The 26,060-nt window shown below is 34.2% G+C and overlaps 1 protein-coding gene across 11 annotated transcripts in view; it reads right to left on the bottom strand.

The window, feature by feature from the left end:
• Positions 1-2,783: 2,783 nt before the first annotated feature.
• LRRIQ1 (leucine rich repeats and IQ motif containing 1) overlaps positions 2,784-26,060 on the bottom strand; it is a 119,207-nt gene continuing 95,930 nt past the window's right edge. For 7 of the 11 annotated variants that reach the window (XM_084514912.1, XM_084514923.1, XM_084514927.1 and 4 more), the window contains 2 exons: positions 23,743-23,863; positions 8,865-9,558 (listed from right to left, as the gene is read on the bottom strand). In XM_084514912.1, the coding sequence (XP_084371038.1) occupies positions 9,419-9,558; positions 23,743-23,863 (261 nt within the window). In that variant the 3' untranslated portion in view covers positions 8,865-9,418. Of the gene's footprint in view, positions 2,906-8,864; positions 9,559-16,344; positions 16,471-23,742; positions 23,864-26,060 lie in introns of those variants that run through there. The other 4 variants (XM_084514926.1, XM_084514924.1, XR_014691613.1 and 1 more) reach the window with 4 other exon arrangements.

The following is a 26,060-nucleotide window of genomic DNA, read 5'->3' as shown; positions in this document are numbered from 1 at the left end:
AGCCTGGAGCCTTTCCCAGCCAGACTCGAGGTTCAGACGCTCCCAGATTTTATCCACAAACCAGCCAAAACGTAATGACAGCGATCATTTCACGGTTCCTGCAGTTTGGCGCTTTGACAATACCTCAGCTGTTTGGTAGGTTTCCTCCACGACACCTGCACAGATAAAATGAAGATTTCATGTGCCTCAAAGGCATATTCAGTGGGAAGACAAGCAACTAGTGAACGGGAAGGTTCCCCTGTCCCTCTTCTCCCCTTAAGAGAGATGGATTGCTGTCAGAACTGGACGAACTTCGACAATTTTCTTCTTGCAACACGTAATGAATCTTCTTAAGCCATCTAACGTTTCTCTCAACACAAAATGGAACGAGATAATATTTAGTGTGTGGATCTAATCTTAGCCCCATAGGAAATCTCAGCAGAGATGCTCTATAAAAACAGATTAATCTCTTATCTTGATCTAGTTCAAATTATAATGGAACCTACTTACATATGGACTATAAAAACAAACCCAACACGAATTTAATCTGTGCTTTATCTGGCTGCTATTACAGCCCTTTATCAAGTTTAGAAAGGATTTTGAAAGTTGGGCTGTGGGACTCAAGCCCCATGCACCTTAGCACTGTCGGAGGGGGAAGAGATTTGCCCTATCGACGCTTCTCGGATCTGCTAGTTACTCAGCATTTCGTGTAAGAATAGCGTCCTGATTCCCACTCGGGAACATAGAAAAGACAGTCACGGTCCTTCCTTCAGTCGGAGACGGGGGGCTGCTGGAGGGGACGTCTGTCCCACCTCCTTCACGCGGGGACAAACCTGCTGGCTACAAAGGCCGGGGCGGGGGGGGGGGGGGGGGGAGGGATTGCTCCAGCAGCTGCATGTGCTCTTTGAAATCCAAATCCTGTCCCACCGACCCCCTTCTCCCGCTCCGCTGTGCTTTCCAGCAAATTAGAGATACACGCAGTGCAAAATACAAACAGCGTTCTGCACATCAAAGAAATAGACGCCTTAGGAGCAAAATGCAAACGTGAAAAAGAAACTCTCTAGCATGTTATGGCTGAAAATTCCTGCTTTTAACCTCCTCCCCCTCCCGGGAATTGATTTCCTATGTGTTTTGTTTTGTTTGTTTGTTTCCCCAAAATGAGCTCATTGTGAATTTTAAGTGCAGGAGACGTCTAAGTAACTAACGCTGATGTTTTACCAACAACTCCTCGATCTACCATAGCGAACCAGCCCGGCTCTGACTATGGAGCACTGAGCATTAACGCACCTTTGCAAACGAGCAAGCCAGAAGAAAAGCCCTTCTTTGCAAGCTACGCAGTCTTCCCTGCTGGCAGTTTGATTAATATTAGGACAATTCCGAAAATATACGGGCAACATTACCGGAGCGACCCCGAGGCTCTGAATGTATCGAGGGGCCTGGAGAATGTGTGGGGGGCTCTCTTGTCATTTCAGATGAATTGATTTCTTTTAAGGCATGAAATATGGGTCGACATTCTGGTTTCTAAGCACGAAGCTGAAGGAAGGTGTGAGACAGAAGGGACAGGGTCTAAGAAATAGATCCCTGTTCAGCTTGGAAGCACTAACAAATGGATGCATTGAGCTAACTTTGACAGGGACTGCTGGTTTTCAAGACTGGCTCGTCTGAAAGAACCGTTGCTTTTTTTTTTCTTTTTTTTTTTTTTAATTATTTTTTTTCTCTTCATTGCGATGTGTGCTAGATCTGATTTTAAAATGTGTAACTCAGCGATGCTGAAAGCCACAGAGCAATTTTGTTCCCGTCTTTCAGCACTCGGCTCTGTACAGTCTCAGCCTTATTTTGTCCTTTGCTGAGAGCTGCTTGTATCTTTCGAAACCTTAGTGTGCATTAAGGAGCATCTATCCCCGAGCCTTTAAACTCTCCGCCCTTCTTACCAGAAACGACTAGATGAATACAAAAAAGGACTTAGTGGTTAACCGATATGCTGCTAATATTTCATTCATGGGCCTCCCCCTCCTCCCCTCTTAAAACTTCAGCTCTTGGAAAAACAACATATTTTAAGCTTTCCACACAAATATTGATATTGGCAAATAAAGTCAGCCCCCAGTCTATGGTTAGAGACAGTATTCTTTTTGTTTCTACCCCAGGCAATCAAAATTAATCCACTGTATTACAAATTGCTTCGGAGTATTTCACTTTTCCTGACAAAACCCGTACCTGGGATATGTCACTGCGAGAGACCTTTTCCCTGAGACGTTTGTGCGGTGCTTGCTTCCAGAGGGTATCGGGGAGCAATGGGCGTGGGGGACCTGACCCAGCACGAAAGTCCCTTATTTCTGCCTGCATTTGTACCGGAGCAAGGACGGGGGCCGGGGGGGGGGGGGGGGGGGGGGTTGGTGACGGGTTTGTTCGTCAAGTATCAATCAGCTAAAGCAGAGGTGCTGTAAGCGCGATGCCTCTCTTCGCCTCCTGCTTGCAGAGTAAGAGGTATCCGCCAAGAGAAAGCAAATTGCCCCCTCGACCGCATGGTACCCCATCCAGAGCATCCCTCCCCACCAGCGACACGAGGACCGGACTTCACGCCGGCTCATGGCCCAGCTGTGCACTGCATGGGCTCGGCAGCCACCCGAGATGCTACCTGCAATTGAGAATGGTATAAAACACAGCTTGTCGTTATTGGCTTTTATTCAGGCAAAACTCGCACAGAAATCAATGGGACTGAGCTCGTAACGAAGAATGAACGCACTGCTCGTAAAATGGAAAACGAATTTATTTAAGGAAATCCTTACACAAACACAGATTTCTCTGTGCTCTTTCTGGAGCTGGTGCACAGCGCTACGGTTTCAGGGACCGACACTGAAATTAGCAGCAGGAAGCGCACTTGGTTGCATCAAGATGGCTTTCACAGAAGCTGCAAATTATGAATAAACTGCGACGGAAGAAAAAACACCAGAAGTTATCACTTAGACGAGACTAAGTATTCTCTTCTCACCTGGCACTGGAGAAAACACGTTTTTTTTGTGGCACGACTTCTTTTCTCACATTAAGCAAGTTGTTGTTTAAAGGAAAATTACTGGAGAACCTAATTAAATCGCGCAAATTACAACGTATTAGTCAGATTAGGGTCAAATTTACGGCTGACTTGGGTTCTTGCAATGAATAACCTCTAGACCTCCTACACATGGTGATGGTAGCAGAAGACATGCAGTTTTGAATGGACAACTCTAATTTAATGACACAAATTTAGCAGGAAAATAAAGCCTTTTTTATTCCCCCCCCCCCCCCCCTTTTTTTTTCTCTTACTTTTTCCTTTGTAGAGCGTTGTTCACAGGAATAGTAAACTGCTCTCACTTGAAATAGAAGCATTTATTCTTTATTAGAAATATACCTGATAGCTATAGCGATCTCCACTAAAAATTGTTTTGCCTTTGGCACAGCTGATTAATAGTGCTTATTTGCGCTCAGACTCCCTGAAGTAATGTCTAAATAACAACAACAACAACAACCACCACCTTTGGTTTCTTTGCCTAAGAGTAATTTACCAAATGAATAAGCTAGGAATACAGAAAATGCAACCCTCAGCTATTATTAACAAACATTTCTGATCATATCTTAACTTTGTCAAATCATCATTGGTTGTTACGAACATAAAATACTCTTGGTCTTTCTCTTTTACTACTGCGAGTAAAACTGCATTTCAGCCAGGGGTCATTTTACATCTACCTGGGTATTTGGTCTTCTTTAATGTTTGGATGAAAAACAAACAAAACAAACAAAAACAACTAGCTATGTAGACAGCAATCAGTCAGCTAAGAAACTAAGTAAAGGATGCTAATTCTAAACAAATCCATCGATCATTCAAGCGAGGACCAGAAGAGGAACAAATTGTAGTCCTTCTTGGCAGCTAGGTAAATGATAACCCGTTCCATCAGCATCCATGTCACAGAAATAGCAGAGGAAGTCCTTCTTTGCTCATGAAGAACAATCTGTCTATCTGCTCACGAATAACAATATAGTTCATAATGCCATTTATTTCAACTTCCAGACTTCAACAACTTGTCAGTCTGAGGCAGATACAAAATATTTCTTCTAAAAATCTCCTGGAAAACCCAGTCCCTGCACTTTGGCCATCATGGGACTTCATAAACAACTCTCCAGTAGTTTTTTCGGTGTTAACTGAAAAAAACTCAGCCCAATTTGGCACCTTGAAGGTATCTTGAGGGTGGATCCAAGGAGGTATGATCAGCACTTTCCTGCCCATTACCTACCTTGAGGAACAATTTATCATTTATCCATTGAAATACATTGGCTGGTTTAGATTATTTATTTAGACTATATTGTTACTTCCAGGCCATACCTATGTTTCTTTCCTACTCTAATCACATTTCTCTGCTTCTGTGAGAAAACAGTGGCCCCCCATTCCTACTGAACTATGGTACATGCATGAACTGTACGACTTTCACACTTATCACACAAGATCTTACAAGTGATGAAGTTCACTGTGGGCCATGAGATTTCCATTCTCTAAGACCTTATTCAACATTGAACTCAGAAGTGACTGTCATTCATCTGCTTCCTACAGACTAACAGCCAAAGATCCAAACTCCTATGCTGGACTAATACTTTCCACAAATCTTATAAAAATAAAATTAGATAATTAGTTTATCACTTAGGACTGTAAAAAGAAATAAGAGAGGAAAACTTATTTATTTATTTATTTATTTATTTTTAGCTAGTACAGTTAAGTACAAACAGCTTGGATCTCAGATGTGAAATCAGACTAGTCAGACTTTTACATGGTTGTGTTCCTTTCCTGCCTTCCTGGGGCCATCCAGTAATAACCACTTTTCTAATGTGTTTTTCTCATTACAGGAAACAGTATTAAGATATTGCAGTGTCCCAGAATATTAGCTTGGTTTCCATTAATGTTAATAGAATTAACTTCAGTGTATATCAAGGAAAGGCTGTGCCTCCAGAAATATAAAGTTCTATTATCATGATTAAAAAAATAATAATAATAATAAAAAATTTAAATAAATTCCTCACTGTGGGTATAATAGCTGTAGTTGGAGACCAAGTGGCTGCTTTGCAACCATGTGTCTGAAGTGAGATTTGGATGTAACCTGTGGCATATTTTTGAAAAATATAAATATTTCGTACAGCAGACCCTCATTTAATGAATGTATGATTGAGTATTATATTATTAGTACTAGATTATTGGTACTTAATTATAATGATTTACTAACCCAAAATGCAATACCAGCTCATCCTGGACCACAGCAATGTCTATCCTAAAGGCACATTGGGTACCCATTATTTGCAGATCTCTTAAAATAAGAAATTTACTTGAGCAGTAATCATTTGAGTAAACACAGCTACTGTCTGAAAAGTATCTAAAGAAGTAAGCAAGAAAACTGGCCTGTTATTCAGCTAGAAATATTTCGTCATCGTGTTTTGTCATTCAAATATGGACAATCTGAGTACCATTAACACCTCCTGATTCAGAATGCACTTCTCTGTTGCAGCAGGTAACGATGCTCCTAATGACACCTTTCGAACAAAGGAGCGTTTAAAGAATATACTGGCGATCAGAGTTCATGTTCACATAAATTATACGGCGAAAGCAATCTCAGTGATCCGTCCTGAGGAAAGGTCAAAAAACGCTGTTCGATTGGGTTTGGTAAACGACACCTACTAAAGGGTAAATGACTAAACTCACTTGTGTTGTTTCATCCTTGATTTTGAATTTTTTTTTCTACAGAATGAGATTCTTTCAAGAATCGAGACTCATATAGGCAAGGAAAGGAAGATTTTCTGAAGTGTTTTTGTTTGTTTGTTTGTTTGTTTGTTTTTCACATGAAGTCTTTCTTCTTTCCTACTAAAGGATATACAGGGAAAAGAAAAAAGTGCTGAGCAGATTATGCTAGTTAACCGTGAAGAGGTTTAGAGCACCACAAAGGCAGCAGCACATTTAGAAATACGCAGTTTTAGGTATTTGGGGTTCATGTTTTCCTGGGCCGTCACATGGACTTGCTCTGAACTCAAGTTCCAAGCACTCTACTCACAGCCACCCAAACATATCGAAATAGATTTTCAGAGGAACTTACTTTTAATTATGTGTTCTTGTCCTGAATAGGAACTGCTGTATTTGATAGAGCGGAGATAGAGGGGAAAAAAACAAACAAACAAACAAACAAAAAAACTACCAGAAAGAAAGAAAATAGAAAATATGAGGGAGACAAAAAGAAAGCATGAAACAGCTTTCTGCTGCTTGAAGTAGTCATGTCGTAAATATGTCACCAGATGTAGCATTCATGTTACTTCTGACCCTACATGTTGTAAGGTGTAAGAGCAACAGACATTTGCCCAGATTTCATCTTGGTCCTGAAAACAATAATGGTCTTTCTACTAGCTTAAACAGAAATTGCGCCTTGGACTTTTACCCATATTTGACCAGACACACTGTACTTTCAACACTGCAATTCTTAAAAATGTACTGGATATAATAACAAGACATCCTATTACGTATTGCAATATTATCTAATGAAAACAACAATGTATTTTGGCATATTTTGTAACTTAATTTCTGTTAGGTATGCTACTTAACATATTCATGACAATATCAATTTATGGAATAGCAGACTAAGCATGTTATGAAACTCAAAAGGCATGTCAGCAAATCTTGTCACTCCAACATGTAATTTAGTAAGTTGTATGTTATAAAGCTACTACCTTTTCCTTACAAAATAAAGTGCCTTTAAAAATGTTGCCAAAACATTTTACTTAGGCTTGGTATTTCTAATTCAGAAACACCTGGAAAGCAAAAGAGATCAGGTATGAAAACTTTTGTAAAGTATATTTTTATTATACCATCTAACATTTATGAAATCTGAATAACAAATATCCTTGTTTTACTTTGCATCAGTTGCATTGATGTGCAGTATATTATGCACAGTCTAAATAGATGGAACATTCTGCAAGGAGTGCTGAATTGTAAACTGTTTGATTTTGCATTTTGATCTCCAGTTAGTACCCGTAATAGTGGTGGATCTATTTACTGACCATACTGCCACATACAATGACAAATATTTTGAACTAACAAAGCTTTCTTTCAAAACTAATATTCTTAATGATACAATTGAAATGACAAAAGCTGCAGTCTTTGGGGGTGATTTTTAAAAGGTATTATACAATATATTTAGAAATTTAGAATACTGAAAGTATGCAGTAGACTTGCTACATACATTGGGAAACTAACTAGACTGTAGAACCATCTAATGACATTTTATACTCTGCTGAAGACAACAGCATTTCCACAGTCAGGACAAGGAACTGTGCTGATCATCATTCCTCTAAAAGTGAATGAAATCTTCTCTGAAATAGGCTGCACTGGCTTTTCAAAATAAAGTGATAACAAAAAAAAAAAAAAGTACCTTAATAGGATATAAGAAGGATGTGTCCAAAGAATGGCAACAAAAGAACCAGGGGGTATGACTTATGAGGAGTCAGTAAGAATACTTAGTTTATCCAGCTTAGAGGAGACTGAGGGGTGACCTCATTATAGTCTACAACTTCCTCATGAAGGGAAGTGGGGAAGGAGGTGCTCATGTCTTTTCTTTGCTCACCAGTGACAAGGATCAAAGGGAATGGTTTAAAGATGCAGATGTTCACATTGGGTATCAGGAAAAAATTCTTTACCAAGAGGATGGTCAGGTACTGGAACAGGCTCCCCAGGGAAGTGGTCATGGCACTGGGCCTGACAGAGTTCAAGTATGGATAACACTCTCAGAAATATGTTTCAATTCTTAGGTTGTCCTGTGTGGAGTCATGATGAGTTGGATTCAGTGATCCTTGTGGGTCTCTTTCAACTCAATATATTCAATGAGACTGTGATAGGAATGAGCAAAGTTATTGAACAGGTATCGACAGCAATGCTGCAATGTTTTGCATGGTATCAGCTGTCCTTGAACGTGAAAATGGATGTGAATATTCACAAAAATTGAGATAATTTCTTTGAAACATCAGTCACATGTATGTGTTAGCATATAAAAGCAACTCACAAAATAATATAATGAAATTTAAGTACATTTTGAAGACATAACATAAGAACTTATCTTCTGTAATGACTGAATTTTCAAGCCACATTATCCTTCCCAACTCTCTCTCAGTCTGTAAAGAATTGAGGATTCAGAATATTGGACAAAAACAGATGAGGAAATCCAAAGACAGACTTCTCAAGATCCGGTTAGCAACTTCAATACTCAAAGTGGAAAACATTAAAATGTTAGGCTTTGAAATAAATAAAATAAATAAAATAAAACTAAATTAAAAAAAAAAAAAAACAAAAAAAAAAAAAACAAAAAAAAAACACAACAAACCTTTTCTGTTGTGTATACCAATGAGCAAAGAATTCACTAGAAGTAATGAGTTAGATATCCATCTCAAGTTTTCTACCTCAAAGTAGTATTAATAGTTTATTATATAAACTAAATAATTTATTTTATTTCTTTCTCTAGATCTCTTTGTACCACAGAACTTCTAAACATGGGTCTGAAGGACTACATGAACAAATAGAGTTGAGTTAACAGTGTCTTGTAGACGTAGGGTTATACTACCCCAGCACAAATAAGATCGTAGTAAATTTATTTTTCTTTAACCATCTAGGAAAAGGTTAGAAATATTTGAAAGTATAAAAGAGTTTAGCAGGTGACTTTATCATATTATTACAAAAATTTAGGGTGAAAGTTCAAGAGGATTTCTCACATTGTTAAAAAAAATGCATCCCCGCTATTTGTATGTTTCCAGCCTGCCATGAATTTTAGCTGCTTCAGTAAAATATTCTAAACTGACTTTAAGAATGACATTATTGGATGTCATAGTCCATAACACAGTTTATAAGCATGTATTTTATTTGTGAAAAATGAGTATTTAGAGATTTGATATACAGCATACATCATGAACTATTACTAACTACATTTGCACATCTCAACCACTTCTTATAAACAAGCCTAAACTTGCTCACTGTACAACAATTCATTCTTGTAGAGTTGATTGATTCTGTGTTCTAAACCACAGAAACATATAAGCAATCGAAAACACTAAGTATGACAATGTACTGACAGGTATAAAGTAATTTGACCAAAAACAAAACAAAACTAACAACCAAAAAACACTATAACTATGTATAATAAAATGTCGCATTTAGTTAACTGAAACTTATTATGCTGATAATAAACCTACATATATATATTCACATATATATGTGTGAATATATATATATATGTTTATATATATATGTATATATATGTGTGAATAATATACATATATATATGTATATATGTGTGTGAATATATATATTCATAGGCTTAAAAGGAAACAGTTCTCCACATGCTTTGGAAACCAAAAATTTGATTAAATCAACTAGTCAAACAATCTCCAATATTCAACTAACATTTTTAACCTTTTGCCTCTTTTTTCCTGTTCCCCATCCTCCGCTGAGCTGCACTGGATGGTCTCGAAATGATATCCGTTCTCTACAAGATGGACCCAGATGTGATTTATCTGGTGTAGATACATTCTTTTCTAAGCAACAAACAAATATATGAAATTAAACAACAGCAAACACTAAATTTAACTGCTTCATGTTTCTTTTAATATCACAAAATATATTGCTATGTCAAAAATTGATAGCAATCATGTTTTCTAACTCTGTATTCCTCTCTGTTTTTTAACTTTTAAGTTAAAGTATTTTCGTAAAGCAGTAATTTATGAAAAAAAAAGCCTTTATGAAAATAAACAGTAAAATTACTAAACAAAATTACCCTATCTTTAATAGAGCCATTATGTGTCCGTTTTGAGTATATTTTACACAGATAAATTAGCATTTTCCAAATTGAAGTAGGTCTAGTTCAGAAGACATATCAATTTATCAAGTTCTTGTTTTAATATCTTAGCAAATGAAAGCATTTCTTCTTTCAAAGCCCAGGAATACTTGGACTCTGAGAAAGTTGAATGATGCCAAAGCAAGTTTAAGCACACACATAAATGTATTAAATAAAAATAATTGTCATATATATAGATGACTGAATAATTTAGCTATATATTATATACTATTATATAATATTACATATATATTATAAAATATACTGGTTATATACTGGCTATATACTAATTTAATAAACTAAACAACTATTGATTCAAATTATTATATTTATACAAAACAACATTTAACAGATGGAAATGTCTTTCTTAGACACCTATTAGCATGCTAAGTGTCTGAAAACAAATTAAACTTGCCAAGAGGATGATAAGATGTTCACAGTATAGCAGTTATATCTATCTATCTATCTATCTATATATAATTAGTGTGATGGATTATCAAATACAAAATTTACAAACATTTTTTTTTTGCCACCTATCAAAGGAAAAGATTACCAATTACATATCTTTAGTAAACATTTTTGATATGTCAACCTCTTGGTGCTTTGAAACAACAAAACTAAATTTCTCATAATAGCCACCCCAAAATAATAATAATAAAATGCTTAAATTATATGATTGAACATGCTTATTTAGAAATATAGGTAACAATAGTGATACATTTTCAAACAGAACTTTTCTGTTTTCTTGTGGATACTTTTCTGTAGTCAGCTAGATCTAAATGTCAGGAGCTTTTACCAGCTTTGTGTTCCCTTTTATGAAATTTTTAATTATTGCAAATGCATCTTATAAATAGTTCTCTCTTTTTCTTTTCTAGTAGCTTTAATGCTTTAATAAGTAAACCTGTCTGTTTACTTATGGCTCTATGGCTATAGTCAATTGATTTTCTTTTTTTTTTTTTTCTATTTTTCTTTCTTTTTTTCTTGAGATATATAATTTACTCCAGGTCTACTTGATAGAGGTCTAAAATGCTACTGTCTTGCCTTTACAGGACCGCAGTTTTCTTGTCTTTGGATCCTTTTATTTGACACCTCAAATGGTAGAAGATATCTAGTACAGATAGGCTTTTGTTAAAGAGCAAAGAATAAAGTTATTTAACTAAGCAGTAAACATTCTATTCATTCTTTTGACTGGGAACTGTAAGACATTCATTGAAAGCTAAGACCTTCAAATTCGTTAATTGATTAAGGAAACAAAATACATCTAATATGGTGATAATATAAAAAAAAAAATGTGTCCCTCCATGAAAGATTTTAATTTTTTTTTTCTGAATTTGGAAATGTTGTTAAACCATAAAAAGATTTAATACTGTGGAATATGACATCTGAAGAAAAAGAAAGAATGAAAGAACGAAAGAAAAAGAAGGAAGGAAGGAAGGAAGGAAGGAAGGAAGGAAGGAAGGAAGGAAGGAAGGAAGGAAGGAAGGAAGGGAGGAAGGGAGGAAGGGAGGAAGGGAGGAAGGGAGGAAGGGAGGAAGGGAGGAAGGGAGGAAGGGAGGAAGGGAGGAAGGGAGGAAGGGAGGAAGGGAGGAAGGGAGGGAGGGAGGGAGGGAGGGAGGGAGGGAGGGAGGAAGGAAGGAAGGAAGGAAGGAAAGGAAGGAAGGAAGGAAGGAAGGAAGGAAGGAAGGAAGGAAGGAAGGAAGGAAGGAAGGAAGGAAGGAAGGAAGGAAGGAAGGAAGGAAGAAAGGAAGGAAGGATCTATTACATGTTTAAACTGGAAAAATATTTTGGGCTAGTGTATGCTTGAGACTGACTCTTTAATACATTCATCTTCAAGATTATATTAATGATAAAGGTATATTAAAGATAGCAGTTATTTCTATATTTTGATGAAAGAAATATTTGAATTACCTTTTGAATTAATATTGAATTATTTTGAATTATTTTGAAAAAAAGACAAATGTCAGAACAAAACCAATAATAATAAATTTGAAAATTAGTTTAAAAGTGACAGAGCCCAATGAATACAGAAAAAAAGAAAGTCAAACATATCCTAATTGCCTAGCCTGGATTATTCCTAGACTAACAACCACACTTGATTATGAACTTATCTGTACTGATAAATATTATTTTCATGATGGATTTCAGAAATCTATAAATATAGTTTTCTGGCTTTCCACTTAAAACTATACACAATTCATTGCAAGGGATATATTGTCTCAACATTGCTGTGAAAGGTATATTATTCCATAAAAGAATCCCTACAGACTTGCTGTAATTCGCTATAAGATACTTGTGAGAAGTCTTTACAAATTAGTAATATACCCTTTTATTTTGGCAGAATGATGGCAGTATCTGTCATAGCATGAATTGTACTTGTCTAAACTTCATGGTCAATAGTTCACATATTTATTTTTTATTTTTAATTGTAATTGATTTGTACATTGCTTAGAGGGTAGCATAGTCAAATATTTTGTAAGTAAAATGTAATAATTTATTAGTTTTGAGTGTATATAATCTGTCTGACAAAACAACCTTCTATGTGAGAATCATAGCTCAGAATTTCTAGACCCTGTGGTCTCAGTAGCAGGGCAGGACAATTTCCTCAGCCTGAAGGTATTTTTGTAAAATTCCAGATACTCACTGCTCCCTTGAATCTGGGTTTAACAAATCAGAGGATATCCCAAACTCTGGTGGTCACGACGCTCTTTTTCTCTATGCAGTCTGTAGTGTTGGTTAGACTTTCTACTGTCTGCTTTAAGCTTTACCTACAGTATTGATCTAGAGAAAGTTAATCAAAGCATAGGCTACTCTATATCCTTCCTTCCCATCATTCATAGGATTCTTAGCATTTTCAGACAAATAAAATGAAATCATTGCAGGGAATGAACAACAAATTTAGAATGAAAATATCACCATGTTAGGCCTGTAAAGTGCAAAGCATAGAATCATTTTGGTTGGAAAAGACTGTCAGGTCCAACCATTCATCTAACACTACAAGTCCACTGCTAACCCATGTCCCTAAGTGACACATCCACATCTCTTAAATACCTCCAGGGATGGTAACTCCCTGGGCTGCCTGTCTAATCACCCTTCCCATGAAGAAATGCTTCCTGATATCAAGTCTAAACATCCCCTGGCACAACCTGAAGCCATTGCCTTGAGTCTGAGAAGAGAGATTGACACCTTCCTCATTACAAGCTTCTTTCAGGTACTTAAAGAGAACAGTGCTTTGTCACCTCCTCAGCCTCCTTTGCTCCAGATTAAACAAGTCCAGTTCCTTCAGCTGCTCACTCCCTTTGTATGTCCCACCTTAATGTCTTTGAAGTGGATATAAACATGCTTGCTCTTTTGAGAATGTACTTCTGATATCAACTCAATTGAACTGAGAGATGGGTATTATTATCAGCGTTGCTGTTCTAGTTAGTGGTCTAATTGGAGTGATGAAAAACTTCCATTGAGACAAAACAACATATTCCCTACAGAAGAATTCTCGAATAGTTACGTGCCAGACTGGTATAGAAGCATAATGAGGTTTGCTTACTCCTATTTATGTTATACCTAATATTCAGACTTTGTAATTACAGAACTACTGGTTGCTTAAATGTTAATTATGATTGAGTGTTGTAAAGCAAAGAAACAGCTCATTTATGATGAAGGCGTAAGTCAAATATAAGACATCTTTTTATTGCATCTTCCTCCTAGAGCTTAATGGAATAACCAGAAAGGAAAATCAAAATATACAAATGGAATGCATTGCAAATATAGGACTTAACTGATTTATCATACATGTGCCATTAAATTTCTGTGCTTATTTTTAAGTCATATCTTCTTCTGTTCCATTGAGAATCCAGGCAAGAATCCACTCTTGAGGGAAACTAAGAGAAGCATTTCTAATAAGTATAAAGCAAGCGTCTAGGTTGAGTGTTGCAAGAAATAAAAATATCACATGTAAATTAAAACTAACTCTGCTATATTTTTGTGCCTGTGTTACAACAGGTCTTCTAATTATACATTATTAAAACAGTCATTTTTTTTTCCCTTCAGAAATATTCAATAAAGACAGGTCCATATCAAATGGTTAAAATTTTGTCTAAATAAAGGGGATGACGGAAGACAAGAATTTGGGGATGATGATGCCATTTTGAACTGAACCTCCAAATGTTCCTTACAAATACAGCCTTGTTTTATTGTTTTATTTTTTAAAATCATTAAAGTGAACAGTTAACTGAAACCTTATTTGTTCCATTTATTTATGTTTATGCTTGTTATACTTCTCCTTGGAGATTATACTTGCTCAGGAGAAGTTTTACAAATTTACTGCTTTGTGAGATTCTTTAAGAACAGGTGAGAAAATAACAAAAAGTTGGGAAGATACTTGGTTCAATGAACAGAAGAATAAAACAAGAGTTCACTAAACAACAATGATGGCTTGCAAATGCAAACATTTTGCATGTTCTACCCAAAGTATCTAAAATGCTGCAAGGCCAGATATTCATGAATTATTAAAATATTTTAAAACTGTGAGATACTGTACATGTTCCTCAGAGCATAGTTTATTTGGAAGTCTTACTTTACAATCCAATACTTTTTTTTTTTTTTTCAGATCTTTATAGTTCTCTTTTACAGCATTAGTAATAGATAAATAATAGATAAATGGCTTTCACAGGAAGCTTAGATTTGAAATACCTTATTTCTTCCCTAAATTACAATATGTGTCTTGCAAATGAATGTTTTGGGTATAAGTATATATTAACAAATAAAATTAATATTATCAGAACTTGATTGGAAAAATAAAAGGTGAAATTTAGAGTCTTAATTTGTTATAAACAAATCTATAAGGCATATCTTTCATTTAGTAAGTGTACATACATACACAGGTATGCACACGTATATTTGTGATTTATGAAGAGTTGTAAACATGCATATAATACATTTTTTTAATGTTATATTCCATAAATGTAATGTGACTAAGCAAAAGGCAATAACAAAAAGATTCATATTCTTTCAAGCCCATATGTACGTATCTTTACTAAACAGAAATTAGAAGAAATACATTGTTTTTATTCTATAATGCAATGATAATTTTGCAACTATAACAATAAATAACAACAGCAACAATGACAACGTTTTTACCATTTATGGGTACTAGAATGAAATAGAACCTGGTATTAAGTATAATTTAACATGATATATAGTTATTCTAACACCCCCTCATATGGGAACAAATTGGTAGCCAAGAAAAACAATTTAATTTCTCCTATCTTGCAAGGGTTTGGAAGATTCAGATTGTAAAAGTAATTTACTGTACTTTCATTTAATTGTAACTTTCAACTATATGAAGCTCGAGTATATTCTGAAATATATTCAGGTGCCTGTATATATCAAATAACTATTTCCTTTGACTACGTGCTGAAAGCTTGTCTTGGGTTTGGTTAACAAGCTTCTATTTCTAAGCAGTTACTTTTCTGTTGTTTAATCTGTTTTCTGCTATTGATTTGTTCTGGTCTTTTTTGGTTAAAACCTGGGTCTTTTAACAAATGTCAAGGTTTACATATCCTCTGTTTTGATAAGTAATGCAATATGTAAAATGCTTTGAATAAAATTCTTGGTGTCCAAAAAGAAAAGCTTAGTTAAACAGGTTATGGTAAAAATTTTATGATGCATAGTAGACATCATAGGGCATTTATCGATCCACCTAACATTGTGTGTCTGGAGAGAAAATTTATTTCAAAGTCTTTACCATATTGTATTACTTAAGAGCAAATACAGCATAAGAAGGCATGGAAAAAAAAAAATCAACATTTTAATGAAAGTGACCAGAACGAATCCTTAGCAGCAAAGCGTTTACATCAATTTAAGCTCTAGAAAGAAGCTAGTTCAGCAGGTCTATGAAAAGGTGAATGCAACAATCTCAGAAGAGTTACTTTTTAATATTGTTATTTATGGTATTTATGGCTATACTGAAGTCAAATCACAAATGTTCTCTTTTTCTTTTTTTTTTTTTTTAAGTTGCATTGTTTACATTAAAACAAACAAAATATTGTATTATAAATTTTCATTATGTTTTTATATTTCACACGTATATTTGAATAGTATTGAGAAGCCACAGGAGCATCTTATATGTAAAGATATATTTCCTTTCCCTATAGAGATCTGAAACTAAAACATTTTTTTTTGGGGGGGGGGGGGTAAGGGGGAGGGGGTAATTAATTTAATGAATTTAATTTGTTTATCAAACATTGATGCTATTCTAACCAGATCATACCAGCAATTACATATTTGATTAATCTCAGCTCTTCAACTCTTAACATGAAACTCAGACACATAAAGGAATTCATACAGATTTACAAGAATAATGATGTGTTATAAAAAGTTATTAATCACCTTTCTACACATAGAGATGAAAAAACATAAAAAACATAATGCTCCAAAGATGTTCCTTTAAAATACAACGTTTTCCTAACCATAAACAGGACTTTAGCAAATCTATTAAAGACCAATATTTCCTTTGTATTCCAGCTTCTTATCTATTTCCCAAATTTTGTCCATTTAAGACGAAATTTTACAGGCTGACTTATTGGTTTTGCCTGAAGTTTTCAGAAGTCAGTCTCTTCTAAGAAAAAAATACATGAGATATTTATGTTGCCCATTGCAGAAATGACTTGAAATTTGCCAAGCAACACAGCTTTGTTTTTTGAATCTGTCCAAATTTGATGAAGTATATAAAAATTGTTCCTACATGGTTGGAAGTGATTTTGGTTATGTTCCTTAAAACATCAGGCAACATTGAAACATGCTTTATCATGATGTTACAGGGAGCTAAGCATATCTGTTCCTAAAAACAATGTTGAAAGTCATGCTAGGTCAGGGAACTTAAGAGCCTGCTTGCTCTCTGTGACAGAGTCTAGCTACAGGAGCAATAGAGAAGAAGCAGGAAGGAAAGTGAGAGAAAGGCAGAGGGTTATTTAGTTATGAAGACGGCATACTGCAAGAACAGGGAAACACTTGGATGTTTTATCTGTGGATAGAGGAAAAGCAGGAAAAATGATTTATTTTTTTTTCTTTGTGTATTAGATACATGTATCATAGTGAAATCTGGTTTACTAGTCTGGCTTACTGGGTTTGATTAAGACAGGACTCCACCTTAGAAATTCATTTTACCTTAATGATCATAGACATCATGATCATTCTGTCCATTTATGAGAGAAGCCTTCCTCCCAAACAGATAATATTGATAAATAGCTCTCTGAAAATGAATGGTGACGCTTATGCTGATTCACTTTATTTGCAAATTCAGGACTTAGAAATCTATACTGGAAAGAAATTTATGGCACGTCTTTTTATTGTTTTTGTTTTGCTTATTTATTTTCCTGGTTTTAGCATTGTAAACTGCTTGTTCCATTTTTAATAACTTTTCTAGAAGGAGTACTGCACTTCTGTATTACTTAATCAAATATCTTCCCAGTCAGGAAAAAAAATAATAAATCAATAACTGAATTTAAGATACTCTCAAAGAATGATAGCTAGATATACACTGTCACTAATTAATTTATTTTGTGAATTAATCAATTCCTCATTTGACACAGCCCTTGATTTTATCAGTCTATTTTAACTAATCTGTGGTTTGCATGGTTGTACCTGTGTATATCCATCTGTAACATTACTCCTTTGTTGACATGACAGCTTCCTAATAGTCTACACAGTTCACAAATGAGGAGGAGGCCCTTTGCCTTTCCTTACAGTTAAATATATAATGATCCTTTCAACAGTGGGTATATAAACTTTACATAAGTATAGAAGTATAGTACATATCTCAATTGTCATTTCAGCAGTTAGAAGAACTGGAAAGTCAAAATGACATACTTAATATCAACTAACAGGCTACTTACAGAACCAGGAAAAAAAAAAAAAAAAGAAAAAAAAGCCAAAATTCTTGAATCTGCTGTTAAATATTTACTCTCATGTGGATAAATGTATACTATCAGAACCATTCATTTACCATACCCACAAAAAAGTACTTTTTAAAATATCTGTCTATGCATGAACAAGTTCCCTCGTGCTGTGTATTTTTGCATATAGGACATCAAATAAAGTTCAGTATACTGAAGGATTCTTAAAATATAATGAAGAATATTGTATAGATTTACAATATTGGATTATAAATCCATTATAATTGGATATTTATTGGATTTATAAATCCAATATATAATATATAATATTGGATTTATTCACTTTTTTTTTTTTTTTTTTTAATTCACTTCCTTTTCACAGCTTCTTGCCTAAGCACCACCCTAATGTGGCTAAGAGTTTCCAGACTCAGGTTATTTTGTATTTTTTTTCAGCATACAACATAGGCTTAATCCATTTCTAACTGTTTTCCTCTGACAAAATAGATATATATATGTTATGCAAAAAAGTGGTGGAATATCATCTCTTTTCATATTTTGTATTCTGGTAAGATGTACAGAGGAAACTCTGTGGAAAAAATATATTGAAATGATGTTCACAGCAATAATCATAATTCTCTAGTACGTTTCAAAACCTGGTAAATTTTAACTACTTCAGAACTGTGGAACCCTTTTTCATCCATTCTATACATTCATTTCCTGAGAACAAAAATATTCATAGTATGGAATTATCCCATAATCTTTTACTGGACAAAATGCATATCTTAACATTCATGTGGTCATACTACCAGATGTGGCTTACAGAAGAGATAGCTTTATTCCTAATATAGTGATAGCAGTTGTGATTTTCTCAAGTAAATTGGGTTCATCATTTTTTAATTGGTACAAGTAATTAGTACTGTAAATATCCCTTATACACTTACAGCATTTCTACATGTTTCTAAGGAGAAAGCATAAATTTTATATATTTACATAGTATAAATCTTCTAGAAATTCTACTAAGCAAGTAAATAGCAAGAAACTGAAAGGACTACTAAATAAGTACTTCCATATTTGATCATATGTTTCTAAAATGTTCCTTACTCAGTTTCTGTAACATGGCAAACTTCTAATGGAGACTGTATGAGAAAAAAGAAAGAGCGGAAGGAAGGAAGGAGGGAAGGAAGGAGGGAAGGAAGGAAGGAAGGAAGGAAGGAAGGAAGGAAGGAAGGAAGGAAGGAAGGAAGGAAGGAGGGAGGGAGGGAGGGAGGGAGGGAGGGAGGGAGGGAAGGAAGGAAGGAAGGAAGGAAGGAAGGAAGGAAGGAAGGAAGGAAGGAAGGAAGGAAGGAAGGAAGGAAGGAAGGAAGGAAGGAAGGAAGGAAGGAAGGAAGGAAGGAAGGAAGGAAGGAAGGAAGGAAGGAAGGAAGGAAGGAAGGAAGGAAGGAAGGAAAAATACCAGCTGAAGTTTCTCAGTAAAACATAAATGAGAGTAAAGGATGAAGAGGGATCTTAAAAATGAAATGTTTACTGCACACAAAGAGTTTACAATTCCTAAATGAAAGACAGCAGTTATGGAACTGGAATATATAGACAATTATAATGGTAAGGGGAAAGGAGCAGGAAAGCAGGCATTTTTTGAGAAGTAAAGATGTATCATGCTCCTTAAAACAAAGCTGAAAATTTTCTTAGGGATTCTGATTTATCAAGAGAAAGGGAGGCAATAAAAAAAAAAAAAAAAAAAAAAAAAAAGGAAAAAAAAACTGGGATTCTCTCAAGAAGAAGAATAAGAATTGAAAGGTGTAATAAGGGAAGTGAAAAAAATGAGCAAAGTTAAGGGAGGTTTTTATTTATTTATTTATTTATTGGTTGGTTGGTTGATTTTTTTTTTTTTTCTCTACTGAGTTGGAAGTCTTTCCACTGTAAGAACAGCTTTATTAAACTTCATTAATTTAATTTCACAGAGTATGAGAATGGTAGAGTTGAAATTTATCTGAGAAATTAAACCAATACACGTCTGCAGTGGAGATAGCAATTAAAGGTCATGTTTAGAACTAGGGGTGATTAAGGAGTTACAAGGTTGAGCTCCAAGCATTTTTGTTTGTTTGTTTGTTTGTTTTGTGTGTTTTTTTTTTTTTTTAATTTTGTTTCACAAAAAATAATATTTTACGGAAATCAGAGACTCTCTGAAAGACTAAGGAAGAAAAGAATTGAGAATAACAGGTAGCATTTTAAGTAACAATGAGTGGCCCAGCTCCCATTACATTCTACTTTCAAATTCTAGTGCTTCTGGGAAGTCCAGTCAGATTGCAGGTCACAAAACAAGAAAGTAAAAGAGAATAAAATTTAAGATTTGTAGAGTACAGAAAAACACAAAATGCTGATGATAGGTAGACAATGTAGTTTTACATCTCATCTCAATGTACAACATTGATTGTATGTAACCAGTCTGGGATGATAGAATGGAGTTTATGATTGTCATAACCTACTCACAAACTCTGGATTAGCATAAAAAAAAAACAAACATCTAGCTTGTTATCAAAAAATAATTACTCAATTTCTAATTCTTGCAAAAAAAATTCATTGTCCACCTTGTACCTTAGTGTTAACTACACTATTATTGCTCTATTCACTAACAAATTTTCTAATTATTCACTAACAAATTTTATAACCAGTAATTCACACCAGTATTCACAGAGCTAATAAAGATTTTAATAAAACTCTGTAAGGCACTAACCACATCACAGACCATGGGTATGTGTTACAGAGAAGGTACACATCAGATAAAAATATCTTTCTCTTCTGCCATTTTTTTAAAGAAAGCAAGGTGAGTTAATGTAAAAAACTTAAAGGCAGAAAATACAGTCAGCAAAAGTCTTTTAAACTTGCTTCCTTTTGCAACTCATTGGCACAAATTTATCAGAAAGATCAAGACCTTAGCAGATTGACGAGAATGGACAAAAAATTAAAAAATAAAAATAAAAGCCCCAAAACATCAAGAAATAGAAAAGAAAAAATAACCAGAGAGCAGAAAGAAATAACTATGATTTTTGGAAGGAATACAAGGTGGTATGTTTGAGAACATAATGTACTGGCCGTCAATCCAGGCAAGGTTCCAAACTGGATAGATAACTAGTCTGACCGAGCACTTTTTATCCTTTCTTAATGTTATATCTTTTACTTACTTTTTTTTTTTTGTTGTTAATATAATTTAACCCATATCAGTCTTTTCCCTTTGAACATATAACAGAGAAGCACATTAAATATCCTAAGTGCTATACAGAAATGCTTTCCTTTGCCTAAGATGTACTAGGTCCACAGCATTTCCTTTATTATTAAAATTATTTTTGTGTCAAAGAACAGAATTAAGTTAGTTTGGGATTAATTCATTCCATCCATTTTTTTTTTTTTTTTTCAGAAACACCTAGTAATTTCTGGTGATAACAATCTTTAAAATCTTTAACCTTAACTTCAGAAATGCTAAGAACCTATCCTCAGCAAATAAGGCCTACAAAAAGTACATTGAAAATTGGCAGTTCCCCAAAATACTTCTGAAAATGTTGACTTAGCCTTTCTAAAAACACCTCTGAATTAAAGCAGTGAAGCAGTCTACATGTTTTGTCTTTACAAAAACATGATCTACAGTCATGACCCAGCAATATATGAAAGGCATTTTTTTCAGTATCACACAATTTTTTATTTATTTATTTTTCAGTAAATGTACCTAAAATAATTTATTCTGTATTTTTAGACCTGCTTTTTCAATCTGGAGGATCTCAATGATTTATTGATGCATTAACTGAATTACAAATTATATATAAGAAACATATATGATATCCATAACATCTCTTAAATTTAGTAACATCTCTCAGCTGTACAGCACAATTTGCCAAAGACTCCCTACCAATAATTAGAATGTAAAGTGGTAGTGTAGCTATGTTTTGTTGATTAAATCTTGTCAGATCATTGAGGTCAAATTCTCCTGAAAAGTGGTGTAAGGACTTGATTTAATAATTAGTTAAAATGGAAACATGTCCAAAGTCACAGTCCCTTTTCTAATCTCTTCAGTAATATCAATTCATTGTTAATTCAAAATGAATACACCTACTGAATCACTAAAACACTTTCCAGGCTTCCTCGTTAAATATTTCAGAATGCAAAACCAAGAGGGAATACAGCAGGAAATTATTATATAATTAATATAATTTTCATATAAAAAAGAGGCAAACATTTAATGATTAAAGATTATGATTTATGATTATGATTTAATGATTAAAGATTAAGGTCCCCAATTTATTGTAAATTATTGAAGAGCAACAGTATTCAGCAAACTGAACTAATATAATAAACATGCTTATTTACTTGATATTAATTGTAGAAAGACAACAGTAATATCTGGTTTTATAAGTAATATGCATTTCAGTTTAATGTATCATCACTGTTTAGCCTTCTCATATCCACAATGAAAAAAATGTATAGAAAATAATACATACAGAAACATATATAGAAAAACATAAATCGTCTGCCCTTTTTTCCTTAGTTCCTCAACTACAGAAAGGAGAATGAACATGTAAATGTGCTTATATAGATATGTCTTTTGTGAAAATACATATATTACCAGACACAGTAGACTGTCTGTCTCTCACACTTATGACTCTGCCAGTTGGATTGTTCTCTGCTTCTTTCCTAGACTCTTCATTTTGAAGGCATAATACAATGGGACTTTTTTATTTACTGTACTAAAGCTCCTAAGGCAAGTTCTGCATAACAGTTCTCTCTTCAGAGAAAGAGCTGATTCTTATTTATTTTTCTGGATGGCAGGATAGTGCAGGTTATACATTATACATTATACAGCAGTTATACATTAATATGAAAGTGGTGTATACTACCTAACTCAATTATTCCAGATATGCATACATTCTATTCTGAACATATGAATATAATGATAATTTTGCTGTTGACATTTGCAGCTCAGCTACTAAATTCAGGATCCTAGTAGTCAGCAATCTCATCTAATTTAAATGGTGGGGCTTCATTAGTAGCCAACGGAGAGAAACTGGAAAATTCAGGATGCAATTCAAGTTTTTCTAACATGGTAGGCAGACAAAGAATTTTATTCTTTCCTGATGGCTGCACTTAACTGAGACTAGGATGCTACATTTTATCTAATCTAATTTTAGGAATGTAAACTTTGACACAAATAATTTCAAGAAACTGCATTGCCTAAATGGATTTATGAATTCTAATAATTTTTCCAGAGTTATTTAATAATGCTTATATTTTCCACAATGAAAATTTGGGGCCTTTGAATTAAATTTATTTGAATAATTCAGTTTGTACACAAATGACAAAATATAGTACATCGTATTAGAAATATGCTAACATATTCTTCAGCTACATTATGCAAAATAAAACATGAATCCGAAAATGGTATCATTTTATGACTTTCAAGCATTATTCTATTTCTTCATATACATGTTCTTCTTTTAATTTGTATGATATTAAAGATTGATAAAAATAAAGGGATCCTCTGCCACTGAGCTACAGTAAGTTCTGTAGGATGCATATACTACAGCATTATTGGTAACTAACATGACAGAAATCTATGGCTTGATTAAGATATGTGTTATGGTATTTAGTTAACAGAAGTTGTATTTTCCAAATCTATTTTGGGGAAAAAAAATGAAGGAGAACATAAAACAATAATATTTTTAGCATAAAATATTCTGTTTGTAGTATAAAGAAACAATATTTTATGAACTTGGGCATCGGAAGACCTAGTATATGTCACACTGCCTGTGGGTTAAAATTACAAGAGGAAAGTCCATTGATATTAATGATGCATTTTTTACACAGAACCATAGAAAACATATGAAAAGGTTTCAGGTAAGAAACAGAAGAATAATTAGCATATGTTATTAGGGATTCCAAGCATGCTTAGTTCCACAAAACTATTTTAAAGTGACCTTTAAAACTGGTATTGAAAAAAACCCATAACTTACTTGAAGATCTTGCTGAGTGTCTGTGTGGCTGCTTATTTTTTTCTCTGTTCTTAGTCAAAGCACTTCCACTGGCCATGGAAACAAGATCTAAATCCGTGTCTTCTCTGCTTACAGGGCTTGCCTGGAAGCAGTGGGAGAGAATGTACACAATCATGAAACAAAATGTAACATTTTCTGAATGCAGCTCACATTACCCCAAATAAACAAACAGGGCCTGTCAAACAACCTTCTTCAAAATGATACCACAATCCTTTATTGTTGCCTAGGCTGAACAAATGCACTATGTCAAAGCATTTTTGTAAATAGGAGCCGATCTTAAAATTGTGGTTTGTGATCTGAGTCAATGCAGCAACAAAAGAAAACATTTTAGTACAGTAATTTTGAAGAAAATCAATCTTGCAGATGGTTGATGAAACCTTAAACAGCTTAAGATCATTTACTGACCAGTCTATAATTTAAGTTATAGCTGAATGTCAGAGATGTCATATTGGATTATTTTCTGCAATATTTATGTTTTATCCAGGACATGTATCACTTCAATCAATCAAAGACCCAGTAAGTAATTTAATCTTTTAGTTTTTTGCTACTTAACCATATCCATCAGTTAGCATTTAAATTATAGTTTAGGTAAGAGTATTTTATTAATTAGGAACTCCTACATTTTGGCATGAGGCATGTTACCTGTACCTCAATATGGCAAAATAGAAAAGAAAATCATCTTTTAGATTAGCCAGAGGTCCTTGTTTTGGCACCATGTATGGTAACGGTTAAAAATATTGACCTGGAAGATATCACACACTGTAAATTGTCAAGAGTCACTTTTTTTTTTTTTTTTTTTTCCTAGCAATTACTACATATTTACTCAACAAGAACTCTCTTTCCTTGAAATTAAAAGCTATTCAATGTCTAAAGCAGTTATCCAACAATACTATTCATTAGATATTGAGGACCAGCAACAATGACCAGGAAAAATCAGACACTGGAGAAGAGTGATCTACAAAATCCCCAGTATAGACCTAGTCAGCTGAAGTACTGACCATAGGTATACACTTAAATTTTCTGTTCTCTGGCACTTCAAAAGTGGAGTCCAGAATGCAGATTAAGCCTTTCCTCCACCAGTGCCGAAAAGCCACAAATCCTGTAAGAACCTAGGTGTCTGAGTAGAGTCCACTTTTTCAACTTAAACAAACAAACAGAAAAACAAACAAAACCAGAGAGAGAGAAAGAGAAAGAAAATTCTGGTAGCAATGCAACAAAACTTTCACACAATATACTAGTAGCTAGACTGCTTGATCAGGCTTTGGGAGACTGGGTCTCAATTCCTTCCTCAGGCAGCTAAGGCCTGCAGCTCCCTTTTTCTCAGGAAAATGCCATGACTGTAAAGTTGTAGGTTATTCTGGAGGAGACAATCTCCAGACTTCCTGTTCAAACCAGCTCACTGTACCAAGAGAAGCATTGCTCCAATGTAGACAAGCTTTGTAGTCCAGTCTAACAGAGAACTCAAATGAAATGGAGACCTGTTTCATTTCTTTGTCTTTATCCAGGCACTGTTTAATGTAAAATTCATTAAAAACTTCATGCCATTTTCAAACGAACAACTCCAAAGATACAGAGATTTTATGCTCTTCCTTAGTGACTGTGTACCCTTTGTGTCAGCACAAAGTTTATTTGTTGCTTCCTTCTGTCTTTTATATATTTAATGACCATTATTTTAAAGTTTCACTTTGCACAGGTAGCGGGATTCATTATTGTTGTTAATATCAATTTTATTTGCTTTTTCATAGCAATATTAAGAAATTGCACAGATATTGCATGTTTAAAATTTTAAAATTAAAACTTTTAGTTTCTCTTGAATTGAAATAATGCAATCAATGTGATTCTCAGAGAGATTCTAAACAATGGAATTGATCATTCTTATTTCCATCTAAAGTGTTTCAATGCATAGCAGAAGTTATGTCACAGTTTGCAAAGACACAGAAGGCCACAGCATTTTAAGCAACTTACTTTTACATGGAATTATTATCTACCTACCATCATAGAAGCTGAGGTTTCATCACCTTATAGACTACATTATTCAGGGTCATATGCTAGATTTTAATTTGGCTGTCTGGCTCTCTCATATAAAATATTTGTTATATTCTTTCAAGTAAAGACAAGTGTTTTCAGCCAATTACAATCAAAGTAAATCTTAAAGCTGTATTAATCTCTGGAGCAAACTTAATTAATTAAGGTTTGTAAAGAACCTGATTAAATGTCCTCTGAAAGTAATTAAAACCTTCCCTTTTACTCCTATAGCTTAGAGCCAAAATTTAGAAGAA

The sequence above is a fragment of the Aythya ferina genome, assembly GCF_964211825.1.
Source record: "Aythya ferina genome assembly, chromosome: 1".
In the NCBI taxonomy this organism is placed as follows: domain Eukaryota; kingdom Metazoa; phylum Chordata; class Aves; order Anseriformes; family Anatidae; genus Aythya; species Aythya ferina.
The sequence above is the reverse complement of the archived record's forward strand: the minus strand, read 5'-3'. Positions and strand labels throughout refer to the sequence as shown.